Here is a 25082-nt window from a genome sequence, read left to right on the forward strand (position 1 = left end):
TTTTGAGTGTTGTGGGAGCTGCACTCATCCAGGCAAGTGGGAAGTATTCTTTCACACTCCAGACTTGTGCCTTGCAGATAGTGGACAGGCTGTGGGGAGTCAGGGGGTGAGTTACTCGTCATAGGATTCCTAGCCTATGACCTGCTCTTGTAGCCACAGTATTAATATGGCTAGTCTAGTTCTGTTTCTGGTCAATGGTAACCCCCAGGACGTTGATAGTGGGGGATTCAGTAAAAGTAATGCCATTTAACGGCAAGGAGCGATGGTTAGATTTCCTCTTGTTGCAGATGGTCATTGCCTGGCATTTGTGTGGCATGCATGTTACTTGCCACTTGTCAGCCTAAACCTGGATATTGTCCGGCTCTTGCTGCATTTGGACATGGACTGCTTCAGTATCTGAGGAGTCGCGAATGGTGCTGAACATAGTGTAATCATCAGTGAACATCCCCACTTCTGACCTTAAGATGGAAGGAAGGTCATTGATGAAGCAGCTGAAGATGGTTGGGCTGAGGACACTACCCTGAGGAACTCCTGCAGTAATGTCCCAGAGCTGAGATGACTGACCGCCAACAACCACAACCATCTTCCTTTGTGCTAGGTATGACTCCAACCAGTGGAGAGTTTCCCCTCTGATTCCCATCGACTGCAGTTTTGCTCGGGCTCCTTGATGCCACACTTGGTCAAATGCGGCCTTGATGTCAAGGGCAGTCACTCTCGCCTCACCTCGGGAGTTCAGCTCTTTTGTCCATGTTTGAACCAAAGCTGTAATGAGGTCAGGAGCTGGGTTGCCCTAGTGGAACCCAAACCGAGTGTCAATGAACAGGTTATTGCTAAGCAAGTGCCACTTAATAACACTGTTGATGACCCCTTCCATTACTTTACTGATCGAGAGTAGACTGATGGGTCAGTAATTGGCTGGGTTGGATTTGTCCTGCTTGTTTTTGTACAGGACATAACCTGGGCAATTTTCCACATGGCCAGGTAGATGCCAGTGTTATAGCTGTACTGGAACAGCTTGGCCAGGGGCGTGGCAAGTTCCGGAGCACAGGTCTTCAGTTCTATTGCTGGAATATTGTCAGGGCCCATAGCCTTTGTTCTATACAGTGCCTTCAACCATTTCCTGGTATCATGTGGAGTGAATTGAATTGGCTGAAGACTGGCATCTGTGATGCTGGGGACCTCCAAAGGAGGCCAAGGTGGATCATCCACTCGGCATTTCTGGCTGAAGATTGTAGCAAATGCTTCAGCCTTATCTTTTGCACTGATGTGCTGGGCTCCCCATCGTTGAGGATGGGGATATTTGTGGAGCCTCCTCCCCCAGTGAATTGTTTAATTGTCCGACTGCACGACTGGACGTGGCAGGACTGCAGAGCTTAGATCAGCTCAGTTGATTGTGGGATCACTCAGCTCTGGCTTTCACTTGCTGCTTATGCTGTTTGGCACGCAAGTAGTCCTGTGTTATAGCTTCACCAGGTTGACACCTCATTTTTAGGTATGCCTGGTGCTTCTCCTGGCATGCCCTCTTGCACTCTTCATTGAACCAGGGTTGATCCCCTGGCTTGATGGTAACGGTAGAGTGGGGGATATGCTGGGCCATGAGTTTAAGATTGTGTTCAGGTACAATTCTGATGCTGCTGATGGCCCACAGTGCCTCATGGATGTCCACTCTTGAGTTGCTAGATCTGTTTGAAATCTATTCCATTTAGCACGGTGGTAGTGCCACACAACAAGATGGGAGGCATCCTCAGTGTAAAGACTGGATTTCGCCTCCACAACGACTGTGCAGTGGTCACTCCTGCCGATACTGTCATAGACAGATGCATCTGTGGCAGGCAGGTTGGTGAGGATGAGGTCAAGTATATTTTTCCTCTTGGTTCTCTCAGCACCTGCCACTGACCCGGTTTAGCAGCTATGTCCTTTAGGACTCGGCCAGCTCGGTCAGTAGTGGTCTTGGTACTCTTTTAGCTCCTATGCCAACTTAGTCCCAACTCATACTAACCTTTCCCCCACCCACCACCCTTTTCCTACACCCTCCGTGCCAGCTTAACCCAGTATCCATCATGGGCAGACCTCAGCAGCCATGATGAAATGAAATAAAATTAAGTTCTAAGTATCTATTACAGACTCAACTATAGTCTAAAAAAAAACACTCATTGATAAAATCCCTTCAATGCATTTTAATCCTTTCAAGTACATAATCCCTTATAATAACAAATACAAGTACTTAATCCCTGATTTAAAAAAAAATAAACATTTGTATTCAGAGCCCCACATCAAGGACAGCTAATCTCTTTGTGACCACTTGGAGCTGTCAATAAAACTCTGAATTTGTAGCCCCACCCCTCCTCCCCTACAATGTGATAAAGATAGGCTGTAGAAGCAGTCAAGCAAAAATAATACTATAATGATAGCACTCAGTTCTTATGTCAGCAACACTTTTTGAAATTGCAAGCACCATTTTTTCTCAACTGTAGGTTTTGTTTTCCCAAAATTTAAAGGGCAAGGGATTTAAATGACTTGACAACTTGCCAGTTCCACAGAATTTTCATTCCTACCTTTAACAATCCCAAAGGGGTACCTGAGCTCTCCCAAATAGTACCTTACATCTTCTAAAGAGTGCCTTACGTCTCCAAAAGGTTACCCTACCTTTCCAAAATGGTACTTGACCTCTCCAAATAACTCCAGCAGGTTTAGACCTTTTCCCCAAATATGTAAAGCCCACAAGTTGTGTTTTAGAAACTAGGGTGACAAAAAGTGTTTCTGTTTGAAGGTGGCTGCACTTTTAAACATGCAACTGCATCTGTGAAGCACAAATGTGTGAAATACGGCCCACCCTGTTCTCCACCCCCCCCACCCCGGCTCTGGTGAAAATGGTGGGTGCCAAGTTCGGGGTGGGACTTCCGGATTCCAGGCTCCGGCGCCATTTCGGCTGAGGCACGGAGCCCTTCCAGCTTTGGGAAAATTCAGGCCGGTATGCAAACTTGAAAAGGTGACTGTACAGGTGATCGGCATCAGTAGTTTTTATTATGCAACTATTCAGGTCCATGTTATGTAGAAATGCAGCATGTAACCATTCCTTCTCATGGATTTGAGAGCGGGAGATGGGAACAGTCATACCATTGTTTCCTTTGCTGTGGACTCAGGGTAGATCACTGTAGCTGGCTTTTTTCTTGCAACTGCACTTTGTAACATTCCACCAAATTTGAGCTCATGAAGACAATAACTATTGGTTTGATTTTTGGCCATAAGTGCAGCCATTCTCTGGCAGAGCCACCTGTTTTCCTGTACTTAATTGTGAGACTTGGGTTCAAATTCAGCCGACAGAAGGAGATGAAAGCCTTTGGTCACAGATGGATATCAAAGGATGCAAGTCAGATGAATTTTAGCCATCTTGTTGAAGTCCACTGATTTAGTCAATTATAGGAGAATATAGTCCTGGGCTCCAGGACATCTTATTCATTTTTAAGATATTTTAGCTGTTTAAGGCTCCACATATACCAGTTGCAGTATAGCAGACATGATTTGTCTGGGCAACCAGGCACTTCCACATCAATCAGTTTGCACTATATTCTTTTTTTATTCATTTGAATTTTTCCATTTTATGTGCTTCCCCCTAATTTGCAAAACTCTTACCCAGTAATCTTAGTATCGTCATTTATTCAGAGATAAATTGGACAATAAACTGATAAAACAAAATGGCTGAACATTTTTGAGATCTACCTACAGACTATGGATGCAGCTGTTTAGTCTATCACAGCACTACATATCTGTAGGTCTCTCTGTTTGCTTGTAACAGCAACATTCTTTGTGTGAACTGTGTGGTAGAGGGATTGGCTTTCAACAGCTCAGCTGTTGACTATGGCTACAGCTGTTTATGGACAGCTCCTAGTGTTTTTATAGTGGAGAATTCTGACTACGTCGTTACAATCCTGTCGATTTAATTTCATGAGACACTGATACCTAAGGCATGATTTCACGCAGGTGTAAGTTTTAAGTTGAAATTTGCAATCCCTCAAGAAATGGAAAGTTTGATTTTCTCCTATTTTAAATGGATTTTAATTTAAAAAAAATAATGCCAATGGACTCGTGTATCTCAATTCAGACTTAAGCTTTTCAAAACCTAATTCTGCTGAGCTCAATAGTAGATGGTTTTATATGACAGGATTTTTTAAAGGCGTGTTGTCACAAACACCACTGATCGCTCACTTATGGCACAGCCATACATCAGAAGGGCTCAGCTTCAATCCCAGATCAATATCAAGTTAACTGATCTCAATTATGTTAACCATGGGGCTGCTACAGTTGTTCTCAGCACCCCTAGTCTAAGGAGGAGAACATGCATCAGGGTTCCCATTCTTGATAGCCAGGAACTCGTGCTGGATAATGAGGGAAAGATTGAGCTTGATTGCCATGCCCTGCAGAAGACTCAATGTCTAAGTCAGCCATTAGGAAAGGCCACTTGGATAAGGTGCTAGTGGTGGAACTAGTATTCAGCTAAGGAGGAAAAGCATTGGAGAGAACAGGTCACCTGTTTCCAATAAATCTTTAGAAAAATGTATTAAATATGTAATTTTATGGCTGAGATGTCAAATAAATGCCTTAAAAAACCTAAAGTGTAAAGGTATTAACTTACACTTTCTGCTGTGCTGAGGTCTTTCTTCAGATAAAATATATTGGAGTTACCACTACTTGTGGACTATTAGTCAATCTGAGGTTTTAATCGAATAGCAGAATAACATTCGTTCTTACTGGACTGTAAATATGGATAGGATGGAGCTTCCAGCAAATTTGCTAGTCCATCATTTTTGGCCAATGAAAGCCCAAGTTAGTGAAAGTTACTCCCACCTCCAAAAAAGGATAGTGGGAGCCAGGATGAAGATTATTTTCTTGTTTGAAGAAAAGGTTTAAATGAATAAGTTAGATCAGGAGTGGCAAATCACTTTCCCACTGGCCACATGCTGTGGCTGAAGTTTGTTGTGATTGTGAGAGATGTAGCATATCTATAATGTGTTCAGGTATGGCAAATAGCACAGCTTTCCTCCTGGACTGGCCCGACTGGCAGAATATATCGCATAAAATAAGTAATTCTAGTCCTACTGTGCCACCAATTCCAGCCGGGACCTGTTGTGCACACACATGCACCTCTTAACAGCAAGCTAGTCTGGAGTCTAGGAATGGTGTAAATGGAGCAACATTGAAGTAACACTACATTGATTGGTCTTCAAATAGTGCCATGAGCAGGGGAAGAAGAATCATTCTGTCAGTCCTTGTCACCTGAGCTATAATCTATAGATCAGGTTTTTAAAAGTTAAAATTTACTTCAAATTCTCCAGCTCGCAAAACAATAAGACAGAATTCTTCACCAATGCGCTCCTAATAATACTGGTCTTTGGGTCAGCATGTAAGAATGTAGTAGAAAGTTCATACTTGAGGTTGAATGCTTCCCAGAGCCTTTGGATGTTTGCCTCTATATAATGGCTGCAGTATAAGAAAATAGGAAGAACGGCTGAATTGGCAAAAAGCTGCCAAATAAATATCTCTGCCTAGGTAATCAACCATTCCTCCTCCACCCTAACCCCTGAGACAAAGGACATCAAAAGAAATCTTTAACAATTAAATAAAGCTATCAATCACAGTTGGGTTCAAAGATATAAGGCTAGTTTCCCACAACCTGTTCCTAGCCATCCTGCAACTTTGATCTCAAACCTGTTTCCTTTAGGTAATTTCTAGCAGACGTTTGGAGAATTACCAGGTGAATACCTACGCTGTAAAGCAAGCAAACATAGCAACAAGTTAACATTTGCCAGATTCTATAGATGGATTACTCGGCAGAGAATTTATGAGGACGTTTTTGTGAAGCATTAACCCTAACAGTATTGTAATTAAAATTTATGAAAATAAAATCATATAAATCACAGCACCAACTATCTATTCAAACTCCATTTCATTGTGTATTCAAATTAGAGACCAGGGGGATCAGCAAATTCCCAGATCACTCCTTTTCTGAGTATGTCCAAATTATTCACATAAATTGAAAACAAGAGAGTTTCCTAGGGTATTAAAGGCATGTAGACGGAAGTGGACTGTTGCAGTTCAGCCAACCATTATGCACCCGACTCAATGTGACTTCAAAAGAAAGAAGGTTAGGGCAGGGTGTATAATCTGCTGCTGCCCAATTTCAGTCACCATTGAAAGTGAAAATCTAGCCTTTGTCTAACCACCAAAGATATTGGCCCAGTTGGTCGTGTTCTTGCCTCTGAGTCAGATGGTTGTGGGTTCAGGTCCCAATCCAGAGACTTTGAGCACTGATTCTAGGCTGACATTCCTAGTGCGGGACTGAGGGTGTGCTGCACTGTTGGGGGTGCATTGAGATTAAGTTGAGGGATTTCATTGAGAGATTAAATTCAGAGTCCATCTGCCCCCTCAGATGGATGTAGAAGAGCAGGGGAGTTCTTCCTGGTGTCATGGCCAACATTTATCCCTCAACCAACACCTTAAAGCAGGTTATCTGGTTGTTATCACATTGCTGTATGTGGCAGCTTGCTGGGTGCAAATTTTGCTGCTACGTTTCCTACATTACAACAGAACCTACACTTCAAAAATACTTTGTTGTAAGGTGTTTTGAGCAGTCTTGACATTGTGCAAGGTGCTATATAATTGCAAGGTTTTTGTTTGCTTTATATTAGTTGCTTTGGCTATAGGAATAAACAAATCATCTTAATGAATGCACAGCTTTAAGACCGAGAAGCATTTTGTTAAAGTTGAGATCATTTTAATTTTGGAATGTCCGGAAAAAGGAAAGTACATTCTAGCTTTATCTCTTCTAAAATATAGCGCAGTGTTTCAGCCAACTGTATAAAAAGCCAACAATTTGAAATAAAATGCTTGTGACATGTATTTTCTTCTTGTAGCAGAGTGTGAAGTGTGTAGAACGTGAAATGGGTGTTTTTTTTAATAACAGGGCAGAGAGGGACATGCAAACAATGTTATAAGTAATTTCAAACAAAGTTGGTCAACTTTTCTTACTGTTTTTGGGAGAAAAAAACCTAGCCAAGGGATTTCATGATGAGTGGTGTGGGATTGGGGGCAGCCAGAGAGACTTCTCAGGAGAGGGGCAGAGCAGGGATATGGCCAGCCAAATTCTCTGGGAGGAGAGCAGTAGCAATCAAACAAGAGTCCTTTGAAGAAGCAAAGAGGGAGACAAGACAAGGCAAAGCTGACATTTTGGCAAGGTTCTGAGGTAAGGCAAGTCTCTTGTTAACTCCATTTAGGATAGCCCTTCACTACCAAGAAAGTGGTTTCTCTTTAAGCCCCTGATGCAAGTGTTTCATTGAAACAGTGCGATCAATGACAATAGTTGAAGGAAGCAGTGTTCGCCATTTGGTATAGATCAACTGGTTTCAACAAGATTAGCCCTTTAATATGAAGAGAAAGAAAAATTAAAGTACAAATCAGGTCAGTATAACGTTACCGGGGGGTTGAAGAGTGGCTTGAGGGATTAGAGCTTAGAGTCAGTCAGCACAATATTTCAATATGTCATCCCTGCCACTGCCCATGGCCATGGCCATTCCATTAATGGCAAGCACCACCTCTACCATGGGGATAATGAAATGCATCCATGCCTGTCTCCCATTGGTTAACTTCTGCTGCTCTCAGTTGTCTGCCACCTTGCTCTGCAAGAGAGAGGGAAGCATGTCAGTGAGTGTGGTACAATCTGCTTGGATGATGGGGTGTGCAAGGTCCGCAATGTGGGTGTGAGACTTGCAGCAGTGTAAGGTATGTGAGGATTAGATGAAGCTATGAATGTTAGGTGTGAACCATGATCGATAGAGGTTATTGGTAGATGAGTGATATAGGTGTGGTGCATTGAGCAATGTGTGGGAGTAATGGTGCAGTTGGTGGGATATGACATTTGAAAATGCATTCACTGACCTTGACCACTCCTGTGAGGTCATTGAACTTTTTTGTGGCAGTGCATTCAGGTTCCTAGAAGTTGACCCCTGGCAGTGGCTACCATGGTTATCTGGTACCACTGCTTTCTGAGAGTATGTCTGGAGCACCTCCTGACCCATTGTAGATTCCTTTCCAAACAGCACTCTGGGTGTTTCTACATCACATGGACTGCAGCAGTTCAAGAAGGCAGCACATCACCACCACCTCAGGGCAGTTAGCGATGAGCAATAAATGCTGGCCTAGCCAGCGATGCCCACGTCCCATAAACAAATTTTAAAAAAGGAAAAGTCCTGGCAATTGAAGGAGGCACCAGAAGGCTGGTGACTTTGTGCTGTGGGCCGCTGGGGCAAAGGTAAGGCTTTGGAGCAGTAATATTCTGCTCAGCACAGCTGAAGTTGTGCTTGTGAGTTGGTGCTGGAGTGCAGACTTGGGAATCCAGTGGAACAGAGTCTCAGGAGAAGAGATTGAAACCCGTCTTTGAGGCTGTCTGAGTTGGAGTGACTTTTTGGAGAGAATGGCAAGGCGAGATCTTTGAAAATGAAGACTGGAATCCCTTGTGAGAGTAACAGTGTTTCAATGAAATTGGTGAACTCTCAGCGTTTACTGATGTCTGCGGGGGGCGTTATTGAGAAATCCGTGGAATCTTGGTCACATCTGCCATTTATTGTGCAGTGTGGTGTGTCCAACTAGCATTTGTCTGTTAATTCACATGTACCTCATATTAACCTTGAATGTTAGAGTATAAGATAAATGTTGTAAATTGCTTTATTCTTCTGACCTTGTGTAGTAAAGTTTATTTTTGTTTGTTCAAAACCTGTAGAATCTTGTGGCTTCAATCTCTTAGCAAGTGTCTTGAATCTCAAACTTTGTCTACTTTAAACAAAAGTTATTGGTTCCCAACTGGATAGTACCAAATATTTGGGGGTCTGGACCAGGATGTGCCATTCTTCTACCTTTCCAGCTCAGAATCAGGTGCAGAAGGACTTCCAGCACCTGCTCCAGCCACAATGCATGCCCCCTTTAAGAGGTGCAGGCTAGCTTTATCTGGTGCTCACTTCTCTCAATTTTGGGTCTCTTTCTGAGGCATGCAGCCAACAGCATGGTTATCTCTGGCTGCAATCTGTTAATTCACAGGTAGCATGCAGTTGACGTGCTGCCTGCATCAGAAACATTGACGTGGGTTAATGTCGCATTGGGATCCCTCCTTTTCTGGTTTTAGTGTTACTATTATTGAATTTTGCCACCAGTAACTTCTGTTGGATCTATACACTTGTGTTTAAAATGACCTACGTTTAAAACAGGCTGAGGGGTAACAGGTCCAGCAGCAATAGTCCCAAAGGAATCATAATTGATCTTAGTGGATACTACCACTCAGGCTTATTGATACCACAAGTAGGGCACATCTGCAGCGATTAACTCCTAACTTCACGTTGTAAGGTAAATGACCCATTTAACACTGTGAGGATCAATGCCCTTAAATGGGATGCACTTTAAACTAGTACGCATTTAAGCAAAATATTTTATATTGATTTAATGGCAAAAAATTAGGATTTGAAAAGAATCTACACATAACTAGACTGTGCTATAAACTACTGGAATTCAGTTATGTCTCAGCAAATTGTTTACAAAAGATTACTGTCAGTTGGTACAGGAAAGGTATTCTGAACCATATTTCGTGCATTTACTTCGATTTAGAATGTCATAACCACAGAAATAGAGTTTTTGCATGCTGAACCTGTGAAATGTCAAGTACACTTAGCAAGCCTGAGGCAAATATTGTCTGGCAGACGAACTATCTGTTGGTGTCACATTTATTTGGTGTCAACTTCTTGGCCAGCTAATACCAGTTGACCTGAACAGGAATGCACCAGCTCCACAATTTTTCATCCTCATGACCAGTCTCAGTAGACTGAACAGTGCTTACCAGCATTCCTTTTGCTGTTGACACAAGTCTGTGAATTTTGCTTTTCCCTCTTCTTCCCTGGGCCATGCTTAATTTACTGCCCAGATGGATGCTGAGGTCTGCACCAATTATGTTAAACCTTGTATTAAAAAAAAGTTTAAAAAGCAGACTGCCACCCAATCTGAATTAGTTTGCTTTCCCAGGGCATTGCATAAAGGTTGTTTATCACCGACCTACACCACGTTCTGACAGTGAAGGTCACCCTAGGCTTAAGGGAGATTACCATCTAATGTTTTGTCTCTGGTTGAGACATTTCTGTTTACAGCATATTAAAATATTGATTTCCCAGTACAGTTTCTAGAAAGAGTGACATGGCAATGTGAAATAATAGAATGTTGCTGTTGTTACAGGGTCTGCCATTTTTAATAATTGAACACAAGTTAGTCTGGGAGAAATTTGGCCATTTGAACTTATCGTTATGCAATCAAATGGTCAGAGCCAAGAAGCTAGCTCCCCAATTGAATCATAGATAAATATAAACGAGATTTGTGTTGCTAGGTTAAGCTATTAGAGTGCGGATTACAATGTCCACATGAACAAAGTGATGTCACTTTAAGCACAAAATAGATGTTTATTTTGTGATGACATGTGGACACAACAGCTCCCCCTATTGACTCAACAGCCTACTGCAGATAAGACTCATCTGGAATCAGAGTCCTCTTTCATCTAATCTAAGGGGTTCTTTGGTGTCTGTGCAACTGAAGTGTGTCATGTTGCAGATTATTTTAACCTTGTGTAACTCTTTGGTGGATCAAGATTTAAAGTGCTGTGACATTTGGGACATTCTAAACAGAAAGACTTGCATTTATATAGTGCCTTTCATGACCAGCAACGTCTCAGATTGCTCTTCAGCCAGTTTTTAGCCAAAATAAATAATAGGATCTTAATGTATTGAGAGCTTCAACAAAGTTTGATGATTCTGGGACCTTGTCTTTAAGCCAAGCCAAGAAACACAGAAACCTGCACTATTTTTTTATTAGAGTAAAGAGAATTGTGAAGTGAAATGATCCAGCTCTTTACATTATTCATGTCGACCGATATTTTAATCAGGTTACTTATCTGCAATGAAGCTGTAGAATTAGAGGATCTGGGACTAAAAAGTGACAAACTTCAAATGAGACTGAAACTCAATTTTAAAAATTGCATAAAATGTTACCCATCAAAAACAGTCAATATGACTCTGATTAATTATAGGAACATAGGACTTAGGAGTAGGCCATTCGGCCCTTCAAGTCTGCTCCACCATTCAATAAGATCATGGCTAATCTGGGTGAGGTCTCAACTCCATAAACTCCATTTAAACATGAGTCCAAATAACTTATTTGAAGAATGCTTGGAAAGTTATGTGGATAAATATGCACAGTCATGACAGAATTCTGGTTGTAAGACGATGGTTTGGTTGCTACTGGGAGTTATTTGTGGAATGAAACTGGTGAGATTTGAATACTTTTTTGCATGGTTAGATTAACATCCTCATGTTCCTCTTGATCATAAGTATTATGGAGAAATTTGACAAATCTTCATTTTCTCAAAAGTTTCCTTCTAGTTCATTATCTCCTTTTAGAAGTGGATTGCCTTGAATAAAATCCATCATAGGGAAAAATAGTGCAGAGTCTGTGACAAAAACAGATTTGATGGGTCAGATGGCCTTTACCCATTCCAGACCTTTCTACAGTCTGTAAGAACTTCACTGTGGAATAAGAGTTGGGGTGGAATCGTCCCAGATTTGCACAAAGTGCACTGCTGGCTGCAATGTATTGTCCCATTCTCAGTGAGTCCCGCCTCATTAATAATGCATTCTGGGAAAACACTCCGGATCGCTGGCAGGGCAGCCTCTGATTCGTTCGCCACACCATCAGTTAGGCCTTTAGTCATCTGGGTGTCATATTTAAATGGCGTCCCTGCATAGAGCAAGCACCCTGTTAAGCATCAGGAGCTGCTGCAAAGTTATGAGGGAGCCAGAGGGAGGAAACTTGCTGCCCCCAAATTTTGCAATGCCTCCCTCAGGCACCTACTGGATGCAGTGGAGGCCTGCCGTGAAGTCCTGTGCCCCTACTCTGGGCAAAAACCAGCAAGCAAGGCCACCAGTCCTGCATGGGAGCTGGTGGTCAGAAGAAAGCCACCTTTTGCTCAAAGAGGATGATCTCCTACACCAGGGTAAGTCACTCTTCTCATCACTCTCAACTCTTGCACTCATAAACTTATTACACATTCACAGCGCCCTCAATGCCAGCTTAAGGGACATCACCATTCACTCTCTCACACTCACCATCATCTGCCTTGTGGATCGTGTCCTCCTCCCGTCCCTGGCACCACTCACCACCCACACATACCAGCCATCCTTCTCATCTGGCCTGGCAGATGCCTTGCTTACAGTCTCTCCATCTGTATTCATGCAGGAAAGTTGGCACACAACAAAAGGGAGAGGTCGCAGACTGGTGGAGGAATGCCTGAAATCAAGGTCCTCATGGACTTTTGAAAATAGTTATCCAGCTGGCTGGCAAGGATCTGGATCATTCCTAAGCTGACAGTGGGGCCAACGGTGCTCAACCAAGTGAGGATCCAGCAGTGCAACATCCGTCATCCATCAGACACCCATGCTGTGAGTGAGTTCCCCTGTTCCACAGTCCCCTGCCATGCACCTATCATCTCTCGTTGCTTTCGTAGGCACATCTGGGAAGCAGCCGAGGGGGCCCATGACCCAGGTCCTCAACTCAAGCCCCTGAAGATACCTCGAAAGAAGAATTTGATGAAACCCTCATTGAAGACCCGTCACAGCGCTCACCCACACCCTCCACCAGCGCAGAGACACACATCTTGGTGGGACCTAGTTCTAGAGTAGCCTTGGGGTCACAATCTGGTGAACACATTGCACTGTCTGATCCACAACAGGCGGCAGCAGGGACTTCCCAGGTTTCCAACACTCAGAGGACTGCTGGAGGCCAGAAATCTGCTGAGTCTGAGTCATGAGGAGCCTCTGGACTCAGTCATACCTCAGGAGCTACAAAGGCAAGCTCGGGAACATCAGGAAGGGATGTCTGCTGCACTTCTCAGATTGCAAGGCACGATGGAGGAGTTCATCCGCCTTCAGTCTTAGGTAATACTATGGCGGCCGCCATAAAGACCTTGGTCCAGAACATCAGTCCTATACTTCTGCGCAGGATGAACTCCATCGCTGACGCCATAGTTGGCCTCCAACAGTGTCAATGCGAAGGGTGTGGGGCAGCTCGATCTCACTCCAGCATCCCCTTCTCTCCTCCAGGCCACCCAGACAAGGCGGGAGATGCAGTTTCACCAGGATGGCAGCAAGAGGTCCTCCTGTCTGACCACGGCAGCTCATCATCTGCATGGGCCTAAACAATGCCTGGTCTCCAGCAGTCCTCCAAGTGCCAGAGACCTCGGCTATCACTTCCTACGCCAGCTGTAGACCCGTGTCAGTGATATGTTCGCCAGATTGTGACCCCAAGCCTACTCTAGAACGTGGACCCACCAAGGTGACTGTATCTGCGCTGGTGGAGGGTGCAGGTGAACACCGTGATGTTGCATCCTCTGGGGCAGTGCTATCTCTTCTTCAGTACAGGCACGGTCCTGCACCTCCCTGGTTATCTTGGCAGCCTGCTCTTCGAAAGGGGTCAGGACTAGAATGTCTGGAATTCCGCCTCTGGCCTGGGCTGTTCCAGCTTGTTGTGGGCGTTCATCTTCTGCAGAAAGACAAAAGGACTGATAGCTGCTGTTGCCCTGATGTGAGATGTGGGTGGATGTCACGAGTACTCAAGGGGAGTTAATTCTGTTATGAGTGGCAAGGAACACTGTAGATGCAGTTTCAGGGCTGAGAGAGTAAAGCTCTTCAGTATCGTCTTAACAGTAGAAAACCAAAGGCTGCCCTACATGTCTGGGGAAAGCTGTGGGGGGCAGGTTAATGTCCTTCCTTATTGATTTGTCAGTTTGAGATAACATGCAGGTGAAGGCTGCAAATAAGGAGGCAACAGGCAAGCTAGCCTTGACTTGAAAAAGGGATTTGAGTGTAGGATTTAAGATGTGTGTGTGCAGTTGACTGAAGCCTTTGTCAGACCTTGTTTGGCCTGCTCATCTCTTTATCAAGGGTGGCAGTAGACCTCGCATAAAGGGCTTGCAACCAAAGTGCATTTGACATCATTGAAGTCTTAGTCCATGAGGTGAGAGAGAGTAGAATGGGCCTGTGTGCTGGACTGTACCGAGGACTGTGTGGCTATCCATGTGAAGCATCAGCAGCTCTAACAGAGCTCTGCAGGGTCCATTCAGGAAAGACCTTTACCTTGGCTGGGGTGTCCACAATGATGGATCACTGTCTCGCACTAATGCTAAGGCCATCTAGGACTGAGACTTGCAGGAGTCTCTGCGATTGGAGAGTCCAGAGTGGTTGCAACTCAGCAAGCCATTGGGCAGGTGAGGCACTCTGTGAGTGGACTCCAAAGTAACTTCAAAGCTTCTTGGCATGATAAAGTTGTGAAGGGCTATGGGTTTACTATGAGCAAGTGGCGATCTGGGGGGGGCAGGAACAGGATCTCCCCTGATCAATTTGCATGGAGGAGCGATCTCAAGGGGCCAAACGGTGTTCTCATGCTGCTCCTCCCTGTGGACCAATGTCTCTGGTTCTGCCTGAAAGAGCTCTCTGCAAGGTGTGAGGGTGTCATGAGTGCATCACTGCTGAGGTTAGATTTGATATTGCTTCCAAGTTGCCTTGCACGTGGAGTTTGCGAGGGAATGGGAAAAGGCTCAATTCTACTTACAGGTGCCTGAGGTCGGGGGAGAACAAATTGCTATGCAGGTTCAAATACGCACATTTAGCAGCAGGGCTCTACAATAGCGCAGTTTGGTGCATGCAAAGGATCAAACTGACAGCAGGGTTGACAGTAACCAGTGCAATTTAATTCAGCTATCATAAATCAAGGTACACGAAAGGAGCTGGGGTCTTCCAGCCAGCAGAGGATAGAAAACCAAAAAGTTGAGGAAATGTGTTGGCAGCTTACTTTGCCCGGAACCTGGTAGCCCTGGTCTGCTTTACCCTCTTCACCATCCTCAGCCAAGACAATGCCTCTTTTGTAGTGCTGGGTTGTGCAGGGTGCAGCAGACAAAAATGACCTGGGATACATTCTGTGGCGAGTTTTGGAGAGCCCTGCCTGAATAGTCCAAACATCTGAACCTCACCTTTAGGAGGCCTAATGTCTGCTCAGTCATGGACCTGGTGGAGGCATGTGCGGCATTGTAGCTCTTCTCAGCAGCACACTGCGGACTGCAAACTGGCATCATCAGCCAGGTCTTCTGGGAGTATTTCTTGTCCCCAGGGAGCCAGCCCTCAATCGCCAAGGTACTTCAGAAACCTGTGGTACCTGGGAATGGATCAGAATATAGGCATTGTGAGAACCCCCTGGGAACTGAGCACAAACATGCAGGATTTGCCTTCTGTGATCACATGAGCTGCATGTTCAAAGAGTGGAAACCTTTTCAATTGATGAATGTGACTGGCTGTTGCCAGGGAGCTGTCAAGGCCACAAGTGTGCAGTCAAAGCACCTTGCACTTGCGGGAAACCTGAGATTGCTGCAAATCCTATCACTCTTAGAGCCTGGCTTTCGGAATCCAGGTAGAATTGGACAAATTAGTGCACTGTCCTGAATAGGGCATCTATCACCTCCCATATGCATTTCTTTGTCACTGTCTGGGAGATGCTGCACAGGTCCCCAGTGGAGCCCTGGAAGGAACCACTGGCAAAGAAGCTGAAGGCGGCAGTGACTTTCAATGCTACCGATGTGGGATTCCCTCCAAGTCCTTCCAGCTGCAGGTTGTCATGGTGAAGCTGACAGATGAGTGCAACCACATTCCAGGATACTCTAAGGCGCCTCCGGCATTGCCTTTTACTCATCTGTAGATAGCTGCACTGCCTGCGTTACATCCATTGACTGGCCAATATTCGCTGTTGCAGTCAACCCTATTTGCCAAAATCTTGACCTTCTTGAGGCCTCACTGCCTCTTTCTGTCAGGCCGTGTGACAACCTCTGATGGGCCCTCCATCTCCAAATCCAGATGCCTGCATCATATAGGCCTCAGTGGATTGGTGAACAAATTGAAGTAATAAATGTAGTGAGCATATTCTTTACAGGTTGACCTCCATCTCAGAGCTACTAAGCAGAGTGCTAAGCCCTGTGCCTGGCTTCCGCTAAACATGGCATCCCCACCCCACTCCTTCCAGATGAAGGACATCCTGGAGGATCAGAGATGGGTGTCCTCCCATTTATACATGACTGTGCATGGAGACATTGCTCTTTAACCAAGGTGATGAGGGCCATATGTGGGAACCCTCCTTCTGACAGTTCATCCACTACCTTTAGGACTCTGTAGAGAGATCATTGCCTTGGCAGCATAGAAAGACTAAAAACATGAGCCCTTGTCTTCCATGTTCATTCACCCATGAGAATGGAGGTTTGGAGCTGTGCTCCTTGGAGGTATCCACCTCCCTTTATTGCTGCCCCTGACAGCAGCAGATCAACATCCTGGGGGTTACCATTGACCAAAAACTGAACTGGACTAGCCATATAAATACTGTGGCTACAAAAGTAGGTCAGAGGCTAGGAATCCTGCAGTGAGTAACTCACGTCCTGACTCCCCAAAGCCTGTCCACCATTCACAAGGCACAAGTCAGGAGTGTGATGGAATATTCTCCACTTCCCTGGATGAGTGCAGCTCCCACAACACTCAAGAAACTTGACACCATCCAGGACAAAGCAGCCCACTTGATTGGCACCCCATCCAAAAACATTCACTCCCTCCACCACTGACGCACAGTAGCAGCAATATGTACCATCTACAAGATGCACTGCAGCAACTCACCAAGCCTCCTTAGACAGCACCTTCCAAACCCACAACTACTACCATCTAGAAGGACAAGGGCAGCAGATAGATGGGAACACCACCACCTGGAACTTCCCCTCCAAGTCACTCACCATCCTCACTTGGAAATATATCGCCGTTCCTTCACTGTCGCTGGATCAAAATCCTGGAACTCCCTCCCTAACAGCACTGTGGGTGTACCTACAGCACATGGACAGCAGTGGTTCAAGAAGGCAGCTCACCACCACCTTCTCAAGGGGACTAGGGATGGGCAATAAATGCTGGCCTAGCCAGCAACACCACACCCTATGAACAAATATTTTTTAAAAAAGGCAAATTGCACAGAATGAACGGCAGCTCCAGACATTGCTGGAATCTCGATGTTTTGAGACGAATGAGTCAGGGAGAAAACCTGCTGCTGTGTGGGCTTCACCATAGAGAGGTGAACAGAACTCGGCATGGTTGTCATCCAGTTGCCTCATGATTATTAGGGTGTCCCTTTAGTCGGCCAATTGTGCTAACCTTGAACTCTACCCACCCGCCCGAATAGACCTTCCTCCCACTTCAAGGTATCAAAGTTTTACATCGATTGCATTGTTGAGAATCGAAAAATGGTGCGTGTTACCTTTTGAGACTCACTCCACAACATTCTACCCTCCCTGTCACCCACTAACTTATCACCCTTGACCCACCCAATATAAACATTCCTCTCCCCTCTGTCACCTTTGAACTCTCCCCCCCCCACTCCACCTTTACCCTTGCACCTATTACCATCCACCTCCACATGTCTTCTCTCCCATCTGAGCCAGTATCCCTTAGCGTCCCCATGCCCACCCTGACCCCTCCCATTGTCTTAGTCACCTGGTTCACCTGCTCCCATGACACCCCATCACCCTGCCCCAATGAAACCTTCAGCTACTTGAATACCCTGGACCTGCCACCCTACTGCATCCCATTTCCTCCCCCGTCTCACCTTGACTGTTCCCTCTGCTGCCAGGTACCCTCAGTTCAGTTCCAAGACCCGGCCGTCCAGGGAACCACATCCTTGCCTGAAAAGCCCCCTCCCCTACCCACTACAGGACCCCCAGACCCAACAGGCAAGGCCCTTCCCTCCATCCTGCATCCCTGCACGTTCACATTCCCTCCCTACCTCCCTCCCTGCCCTGGATAGCCTCCCACCCTTTCCCCCTTAACCAACCTCCCCTGTTTAGCCTCCGCTCCACCCTTCCACCCTATCCCCCTTCCCCCCTTAGCCTGCTTCCCCTGTTTAGCCTCCGCTCCACCCTTCTCTCCCCTCCTCCCCCTCCTTCACCTGCTTCCCATGTTCAATCCCTACTCTACCCTTCCACCCTACCCTCCCCTTCACCCTTCCACCCTAGGTCTGGCTCCCATGTCCAGCGTTTACGCAGCTTGTCCTGCTGGCACCCAGTATGAGTCAAGTTGCGAGCGGTCTCCAAGAAGACCAAAGCAGTGTCTACTCACCTCAAAGTTATGGAAGAAGTCAAGTTCGCCAGGTGCATGCCACTTGTATACAATCGTAAAAATTAACTTTTTAGTTTCTGACTGGCTGGGAACTTAATTTGGAGGGGGATCTTAATTCTGGCAAAGTTGCCCTTTTACTGAGCATGCATGACATACCAATGCATGCAAAAGCGCTTCCCGACTTTGTTCATCGGGAAGCTCAACCCGCCTTTCAATTCCCAGAACAGAATTCCTAAAGTTCATCCTGACACCAGGAAACTGATGTTTGGCCTCTTGCCAAAATAAGTTCCCCCACCCGCCAAGCTTCCCACTGCTGATGGGACCGGAATATTGCGTCCTTAGTGTAGAAATGGCTTTGACATTTGAGACACGCAGACAGCCTGTCACCTATTATGCTCAAGTTACACATTTAGGCATAAAGGAGTTGCAACAGTGGCCAGCAGGACTACTTGAGCAACTCTACCTGTAAACACTCATGCTGTCCGTGTACAGTCCACTAAGTGGATCCACAATAAGTGTTGCTTGATGTTGCAATTAAAAAGACACCAAGCTGAGCAGTTAGTGCCCAACATTAAAGACAAAACTCTATCCCACTAAGTAGGAAGACGGTGGCGGAGTGGTAATGTCGCTGGACTAGAGATCCAGGAATGCTGTGGGGGCGTGGGTTCAAATCCCGCCACAGCAGCTGATGGAATTTGAATTCAGTTAATAAATCTGGAATATAAAGCTATCTGGTCTGGCTTAAACGTGACTCCAGACCCACAGCAATGTGATTGACTCTTAACTGCCCTCGGCAATGGCCTAGCAAGCCACTCAGTTCAAGGGCTCGATTAGGGATGTGCAACAAATGCTGGCCTAGCCAGTGACGCCCACAACCCATGAAGGAAGAAAAAAAAAAATTACCTGGGCAAAATGTGGGAAGGAAGATTAGGCAGGGTGATTTCAACACCTGGTATTAGAACCTTCCTGATGTTCCTTCCATTCCAGCCTGATTAGAGGTCTATAAAATCATGAAGGAGTTAGATAGGGTGGAGTAGCGATGATGTTTCCACTTATGAGGAATTCCAAACTAGAACCATAAATATATGGTAGTCACCTATAAATCTTACGAAGAATTTACCCAGCGAGTGGTTAGAACGCAGAACTTGCTACCACAAGGAATAATTGAAACGATAGATGCCTCTAAGGGAAAGCTAGATAAGTACATGAGGGAGGAATAAATAGAAGGATGTGCTGATAGACATTAGAGAAAGTAGTGTGGGAGGAAGATTGTGTGGAGTATAAACATCAGCAAAAACCAGTCAAGCCAAATGACCTGTTCCTGTGCTGTGTACGTTCTATGTAAACCCAATAGAAAGGCAGTCCAGTGGGTTCCATATGGGGCATGTGATTCAGCCCACCAGATTTTCCTTTAAACATTATCTAGGCGAATCACTGAATGAGGTTATATATATATGAAAATCTCTCTCTCTCTCCCCCACCCCCCCCGCCCCTGCCCTACTGTAAGCTTATTGTGATTTAATTTGGCTTTGATGTGTACGCACAAAAAAAGCTTAAACATTGCCTTTCATGTTAACAGACCAAAGGAGCTTTCATTGACAATTGATACTATTGGCTTTAGTCCAGCCAAGTAGATCCAAGTTCACAATACAAACTGGTTCTGTTTTGCCAGTCTACTCTCTTGAGATATCTAGATTAGCGTTGTAATTAATGAATAGTTGCCTTATGCAGAGAACTAGAGGGTGCTCTTGGTTATTCAGGAATGAGGCTACGAGCTCAATGTATTAATGGGGGTGAGAACTTTCAATCTGTGCATTGTCTATCGTAAAATACTTGTAGAAATGCTTTTCAGTTTTGTACAAAGAGATTGAATTAATGAGATGTGCAGAATGATAGAATGCTTATTCACTCCTGGTATTCTCAATTACTTCCCTACCTCCCTGCGCCCCCCCGCCCCCCCCCCCCAAAAAAAATTCTTGTTTCTTTCCTTGTTTCATTTTAAATTGATACCACAGATTAAGGATTTTCACATTGCAACAAACGACTCAGTGGAATAAGCCACAAATGTAAATACATCATTTACGGTGTTCATATTTATTTCACAGCTTCTGCTAGACACTCATTCTCTGAAAACTGTTCTGCTTGATCTTCCTTCCATTGGTTCTCAAGTTATACGCAAAGCTCCAGCGAGCTACACAAAAATTGTCGTCAAAGGCATGACTCGCGCGGAGATGATTCTGAAGGTAAGGAAACTCTACTCTGTGTACCAGTGAGCTGCAGCAAACTTCTCATGAGGGAAGCCTCAAATGTTAGATTTTTTGGCTAATATCTCTCAGCCTAAAATACTGGATTTCTGGAAGTAATTTTCAGTTATCTCATCAGGTAACACCGCAGTGATCAGAGCAGCCATTTGAATGTGGAAGTGAGATTACATTGGAAAATCATTCCCATTTACTCTGTCCTGTTATGTGTAGTGTGCAATCTTTGTTGATATGTGGCATATGCTTACTGAATTATTAACGCTTGGGATATATTTTGTGCAAGACTTGCCAAGTAATACTCTACAGCTGATTATCAGGAAAGAATACATGTTTTCAATTGTATAGACTGCAGCAATGTAGCAACAATTGTTGCCTTCAGCACACTGTTCTGGCAATTTCATAATTTGCAGAGCTTGGACCATTCCCAGAGATAGGTATTTCGCTTTTATCCCCAGAGATAGGGCTGTTCTCTTCATCGACTTGGTCTGCTCCAATAATGGATCAGCAGTGCCAACTGAAGCGTTCTAGGCCTTCCTTCATGTTAGAGCATTGGTTCAGAAATGGGTTTTAAAGTAAAATTTTGTTCAGGTTTTTAGCTGGCCAAAGGTATCTGTACTGTGTTATGATCCCAGCTGGTGCTACTACTGGAGAAACAGGTCCCAAGGTGGAACCCAGCTTGATGGAGCCTAACTTTTATTTTTTGTTTAGAAATGTGGAGGTCAGCTACCCCACAGAGTCCTAGGAGTCAGCTGATAACCTTTTAACAAATTAATAAAACATACATTAAACAAGAAAAGATGAACTCTATTACAATACTCCTTCATCCACAACCATACCTTTTACAGATATATACAGATTTCGTAAGGATAACACAAGTTACAAAAGCTATCTTATACTCTAATGTTCACAGTAGGTACACAGTCCATGTAAACTAACAGGTGACCTGTGGTCAGACACACCACACTCTGAAACCAAGTGACAGATGCCACCCCAGACAGATGCTATGAATCTCTCATGAACTCCCCCCAGACGCTTGTCACACCGTGAGCCAACCAGTCTCACTGAAAACTTTGTCTTTCACACGAGGGTTTCCCATCTCCACTCTCGAAGAACCTGTTTTGGAATCTTCTAAACAACACTTTCTCTCAGATGCCTTCCACAAGGGTCCACCTCCAGGGTTTCGAACTCTACTTTCGGTTCTTCTCTCCTGGATCGTCACGTGCATTCAAGCTTCCTTCCACGCACTCTCTCTCAGACTCAGCCATGCCAACAGAACAGAACATGCCCATAATAAAGAGTTACAGACCATTGGCTGTCTCTTTGGATCTCCTGGCTTCTCGCAAGCCTATTTGGTTTTAACTCTGCGTCCTGCAGCTTTCTCCCTTTAAGCTTGGAGCCTTTCTCTGCTTCTCACTCTTAACTTCACTTAACAGGACATTTTCCAGGTTCCTGTCCTTGCCCTTTGACTTAACTGCCCTCTTGGGACCTTTCCTGTTCCACTCCCTAGTTTTGGGGACTTTCTTCTTTGGTTTTTGGAATCTGCTCCTTTGCAGTTCCCTCTCCCATCCAGCCTGTCTGGAATCCTGGCTTCAACTGAACTAAAATTGCCTTTCTGGTTTTCTCTGTCTCTGTGGGTCCCTCTCTCTGGGGCCCCTTTGGCTAGGCAACAGCACAGTTTTTTTTCTACCTTGTGTTTGTTTTTACTTCTCGTCAAGAGTTGTAAAATCGCATTACAAATGCAGGTGCACAAGCCTTAGACCTGCTATCATCACTCAACTAGATCTCAGGTTTCACCTTTTTAACCCACAAATAGAAAAATATAAATTAAACTTAAATTTAAAGATATACCTTATTCCTTACACACACACAAATACACATATAACTTACTTAACTATCTCTAGTTCCTAACAACTGTCAGCTCTAAGTTTTGGCATACCTCGAATCCTTGGCAAAGCCTGAGTGCTAGGCATTCCGCTGTAGCAATGGAGAGCAACCTTTTGTAACCTGATGGCTCCCAAACAGATCTCCCTGGTGAAAGCTGTTGTTGTTGATAAACAGAAAACAAAATTAATTGAGCTCATGTTCTGACAGAAGTGACAAATTAACGGCCATACAGTCAGCTTGAGGCTTTGGATGTGCTTATGACTTATGCAAATGAAAAGCTGGTTAAAGTTTTTGTAATCTTCCTTTGAATGTGAATTAGAATGTTGGTGGAGGAAGATGTGTGAAGTTTGAGAAAATCCTGTACCATTTATACTGATTGTGAAATGTTGATTTATGACAAATTAAATCAAGGAATACTTTTCTCCCCTTTTCCCACCCTGATGTTTTTTCCATGCCTACACAATCTTTCCTAGGTAAGGGGAAGAATTGGAGACTTGCCTCTATTCCCCCTGCCTCCCCAGCAGCCCTGCTCCAGTCCCCCTTGATGACAGACTGGTAAAAGGTGGCTAGATGACTTGTTTTCCTTCCCTTTGTATGGGGACTTGCCATTCATTATCCTTCAGGTTACAACAGAGCTTGAGAGCTTTCTTGTGTGGAGCATAACTGAGAGCTTCACCATATTATTCCCAAACGTAAGTTTACCAAAATAACATACCAAGGAAAATTCAGGCACCACTCTGTGGCAATCCAGCGTTCTGTGTTATAATACTGACAGTGTAAAGAGGCTCACGAAAGATTAAAGAGGCTTTTTAAAGTTGTCGCCTTCTTAAAGTTTGAGTTTAGTAGGCGATGAACGGCACTAGAAAATCCAAAAAGTTTGCAACTTAAGGTACACGTAGATAGGAAATTTCTGTCTTCAACCACCTGTTTGTTTCTCTAATAAAACACTGCAAAATTGAATACGAGAGTTTCTCATCAAGAAAATAAAATTCAAGTGGAGTAAACAAAAAATCCATTTCACACCACTGCTCAGAAGGATTTATTTTGTGACACAAAGTGTTACAAATAGCTTTTATAATTGAAAACAATAGATGATCTACTTTACCAAATATCAGCCATTTCCAAAGACTATTAGATCCACGACCTTTAATAGGGTACTGCCAGTTATATTAATGCAATTACAAATAAAGAAAACAAAGGAAGGCAAAAGCTTGAAACAAAGAAAGCATGTTTGAAATGCACAGCAGGTCAATCAGTGTCTATAAAAGGGAAAGGCAGGTCACCATTTCTGGTACAATTCTTTTGTCCAATTCCTTCATAGCACCACTGATTTGCCTCTTCATGATATAATTATTTTATTCTGTTAACACTGTCCAAGCAGTTTATGGTGCAATGAAATGCTGCACCTTCGTCTGTGGTTTTATTTGTCGTTCAGTAAAGCAATCTTGCTCCCAGACACTAGGGCACTTTGGTTAATGCAGCTTTTTGTTCAATCTTGCACTGTACCTGTTCAATTAATCATCCCATTGTTTTGTCCTAGCTGTTCCTTAGGCCCTAACTACTGTCTCAGATCCTCAGTAAATCTTTCAGTCAAGCTAACTCAAAATATTTGTTTGGTAAAACCCCATAGGATGTTTTCTAGGTCTATATCTTACCAGGATGTTCTTCCCTACTACCACCATCATATCTTGGTACTTTCTCTATATGCTACTGGAACTCCTCTCACATCCATGATCAATCTCCCGGTGTAATTCAGCCCACCTAATACACACACACTCTAACAAGACACTTTATCACTTGTTTAGTTTGAGATGCAAGGGAGTGAGACATCCATGTGCCGACTCCCTACATTTACACTGGTGAACCCTTATTCCAAGGTAGCATTGTAAACCTACGTTTTTGATGGCCTGCAATTCTGCTGTTAGAATAAGGGATTCACTTTTTGCAATGTAAACCCAAGTTACATGGATATTGCTTTTCTGTGATCTGAACTAAACAAGTGACAACTATTAAAGTGCCTTAACACTGCCCTTCAGGCGGCCTTTTCAGGTAGATCAGACCAGATCATTAAAAATTTGTTGCAAAACTTAAACTCAAACATAACTTTTTAATTAATATACAGGAAGATGTGTATTTTAATGTATTGATATCAGTAATCCTTATGCATCTATTATTGTATCTGATCTAACAATCTATCCTCACCAATGCAGTAGTTTTGGATTTTTGTGCTAGATATTCCTGTGGGCTCAGTGTCACTATTTGGTCATACAAACAGATCTTGCATCTGCTTTTATTTTATCATTTATTTTATCATTTTGCTTTTATCTTGCATCTGTCTGTCTGTCTGAACCAGGGTTTGCCTCTGTCATTATGCTATCTACATAAATGCAATAAGCCTGAGGGGTTGAATATAAAGAAGCTTTATCAAAGTACTGCACCATGCTGGAATGCATAATGTAACACACATTCTCTTCACCTTCAGCAACCAGAAGAATGTACTGTACATTCAACTCCAGCTCAGACGATAAACAGTTGGACAGATTTGTTGAATGTTGAAACAGATAAAGAACAATATTATAGCAATTACAAACTTTTACTGACCTTAATATCAAAAAGGGAAACATTTCTCATGCTCTAAATTTCAATGTTAAACGTGATAATTTACTACTAATGT

At 44.1% G+C, this 25082-nt stretch overlaps 1 protein-coding gene across 1 annotated transcript in view; it reads left to right on the forward strand.

Annotated features, from left to right (window-relative positions):
• Positions 1-25082, forward strand: part of vps53 (VPS53 subunit of GARP complex) — a 250550-nt gene that overhangs the window by 203779 nt on the left and 21689 nt on the right. The window contains exon 20 of the mRNA XM_078548073.1: positions 20369-20506. Coding sequence (XP_078404199.1) covers positions 20369-20506 — 138 coding nt within the window. The remainder of the gene's footprint in view (positions 1-20368; positions 20507-25082) is intronic.

The sequence above is a fragment of the Cetorhinus maximus genome, chromosome 9 (genome assembly GCF_964194155.1).
Source record: "Cetorhinus maximus chromosome 9, sCetMax3.hap1.1, whole genome shotgun sequence".
NCBI lineage: Eukaryota > Metazoa > Chordata > Chondrichthyes > Lamniformes > Cetorhinidae > Cetorhinus > Cetorhinus maximus.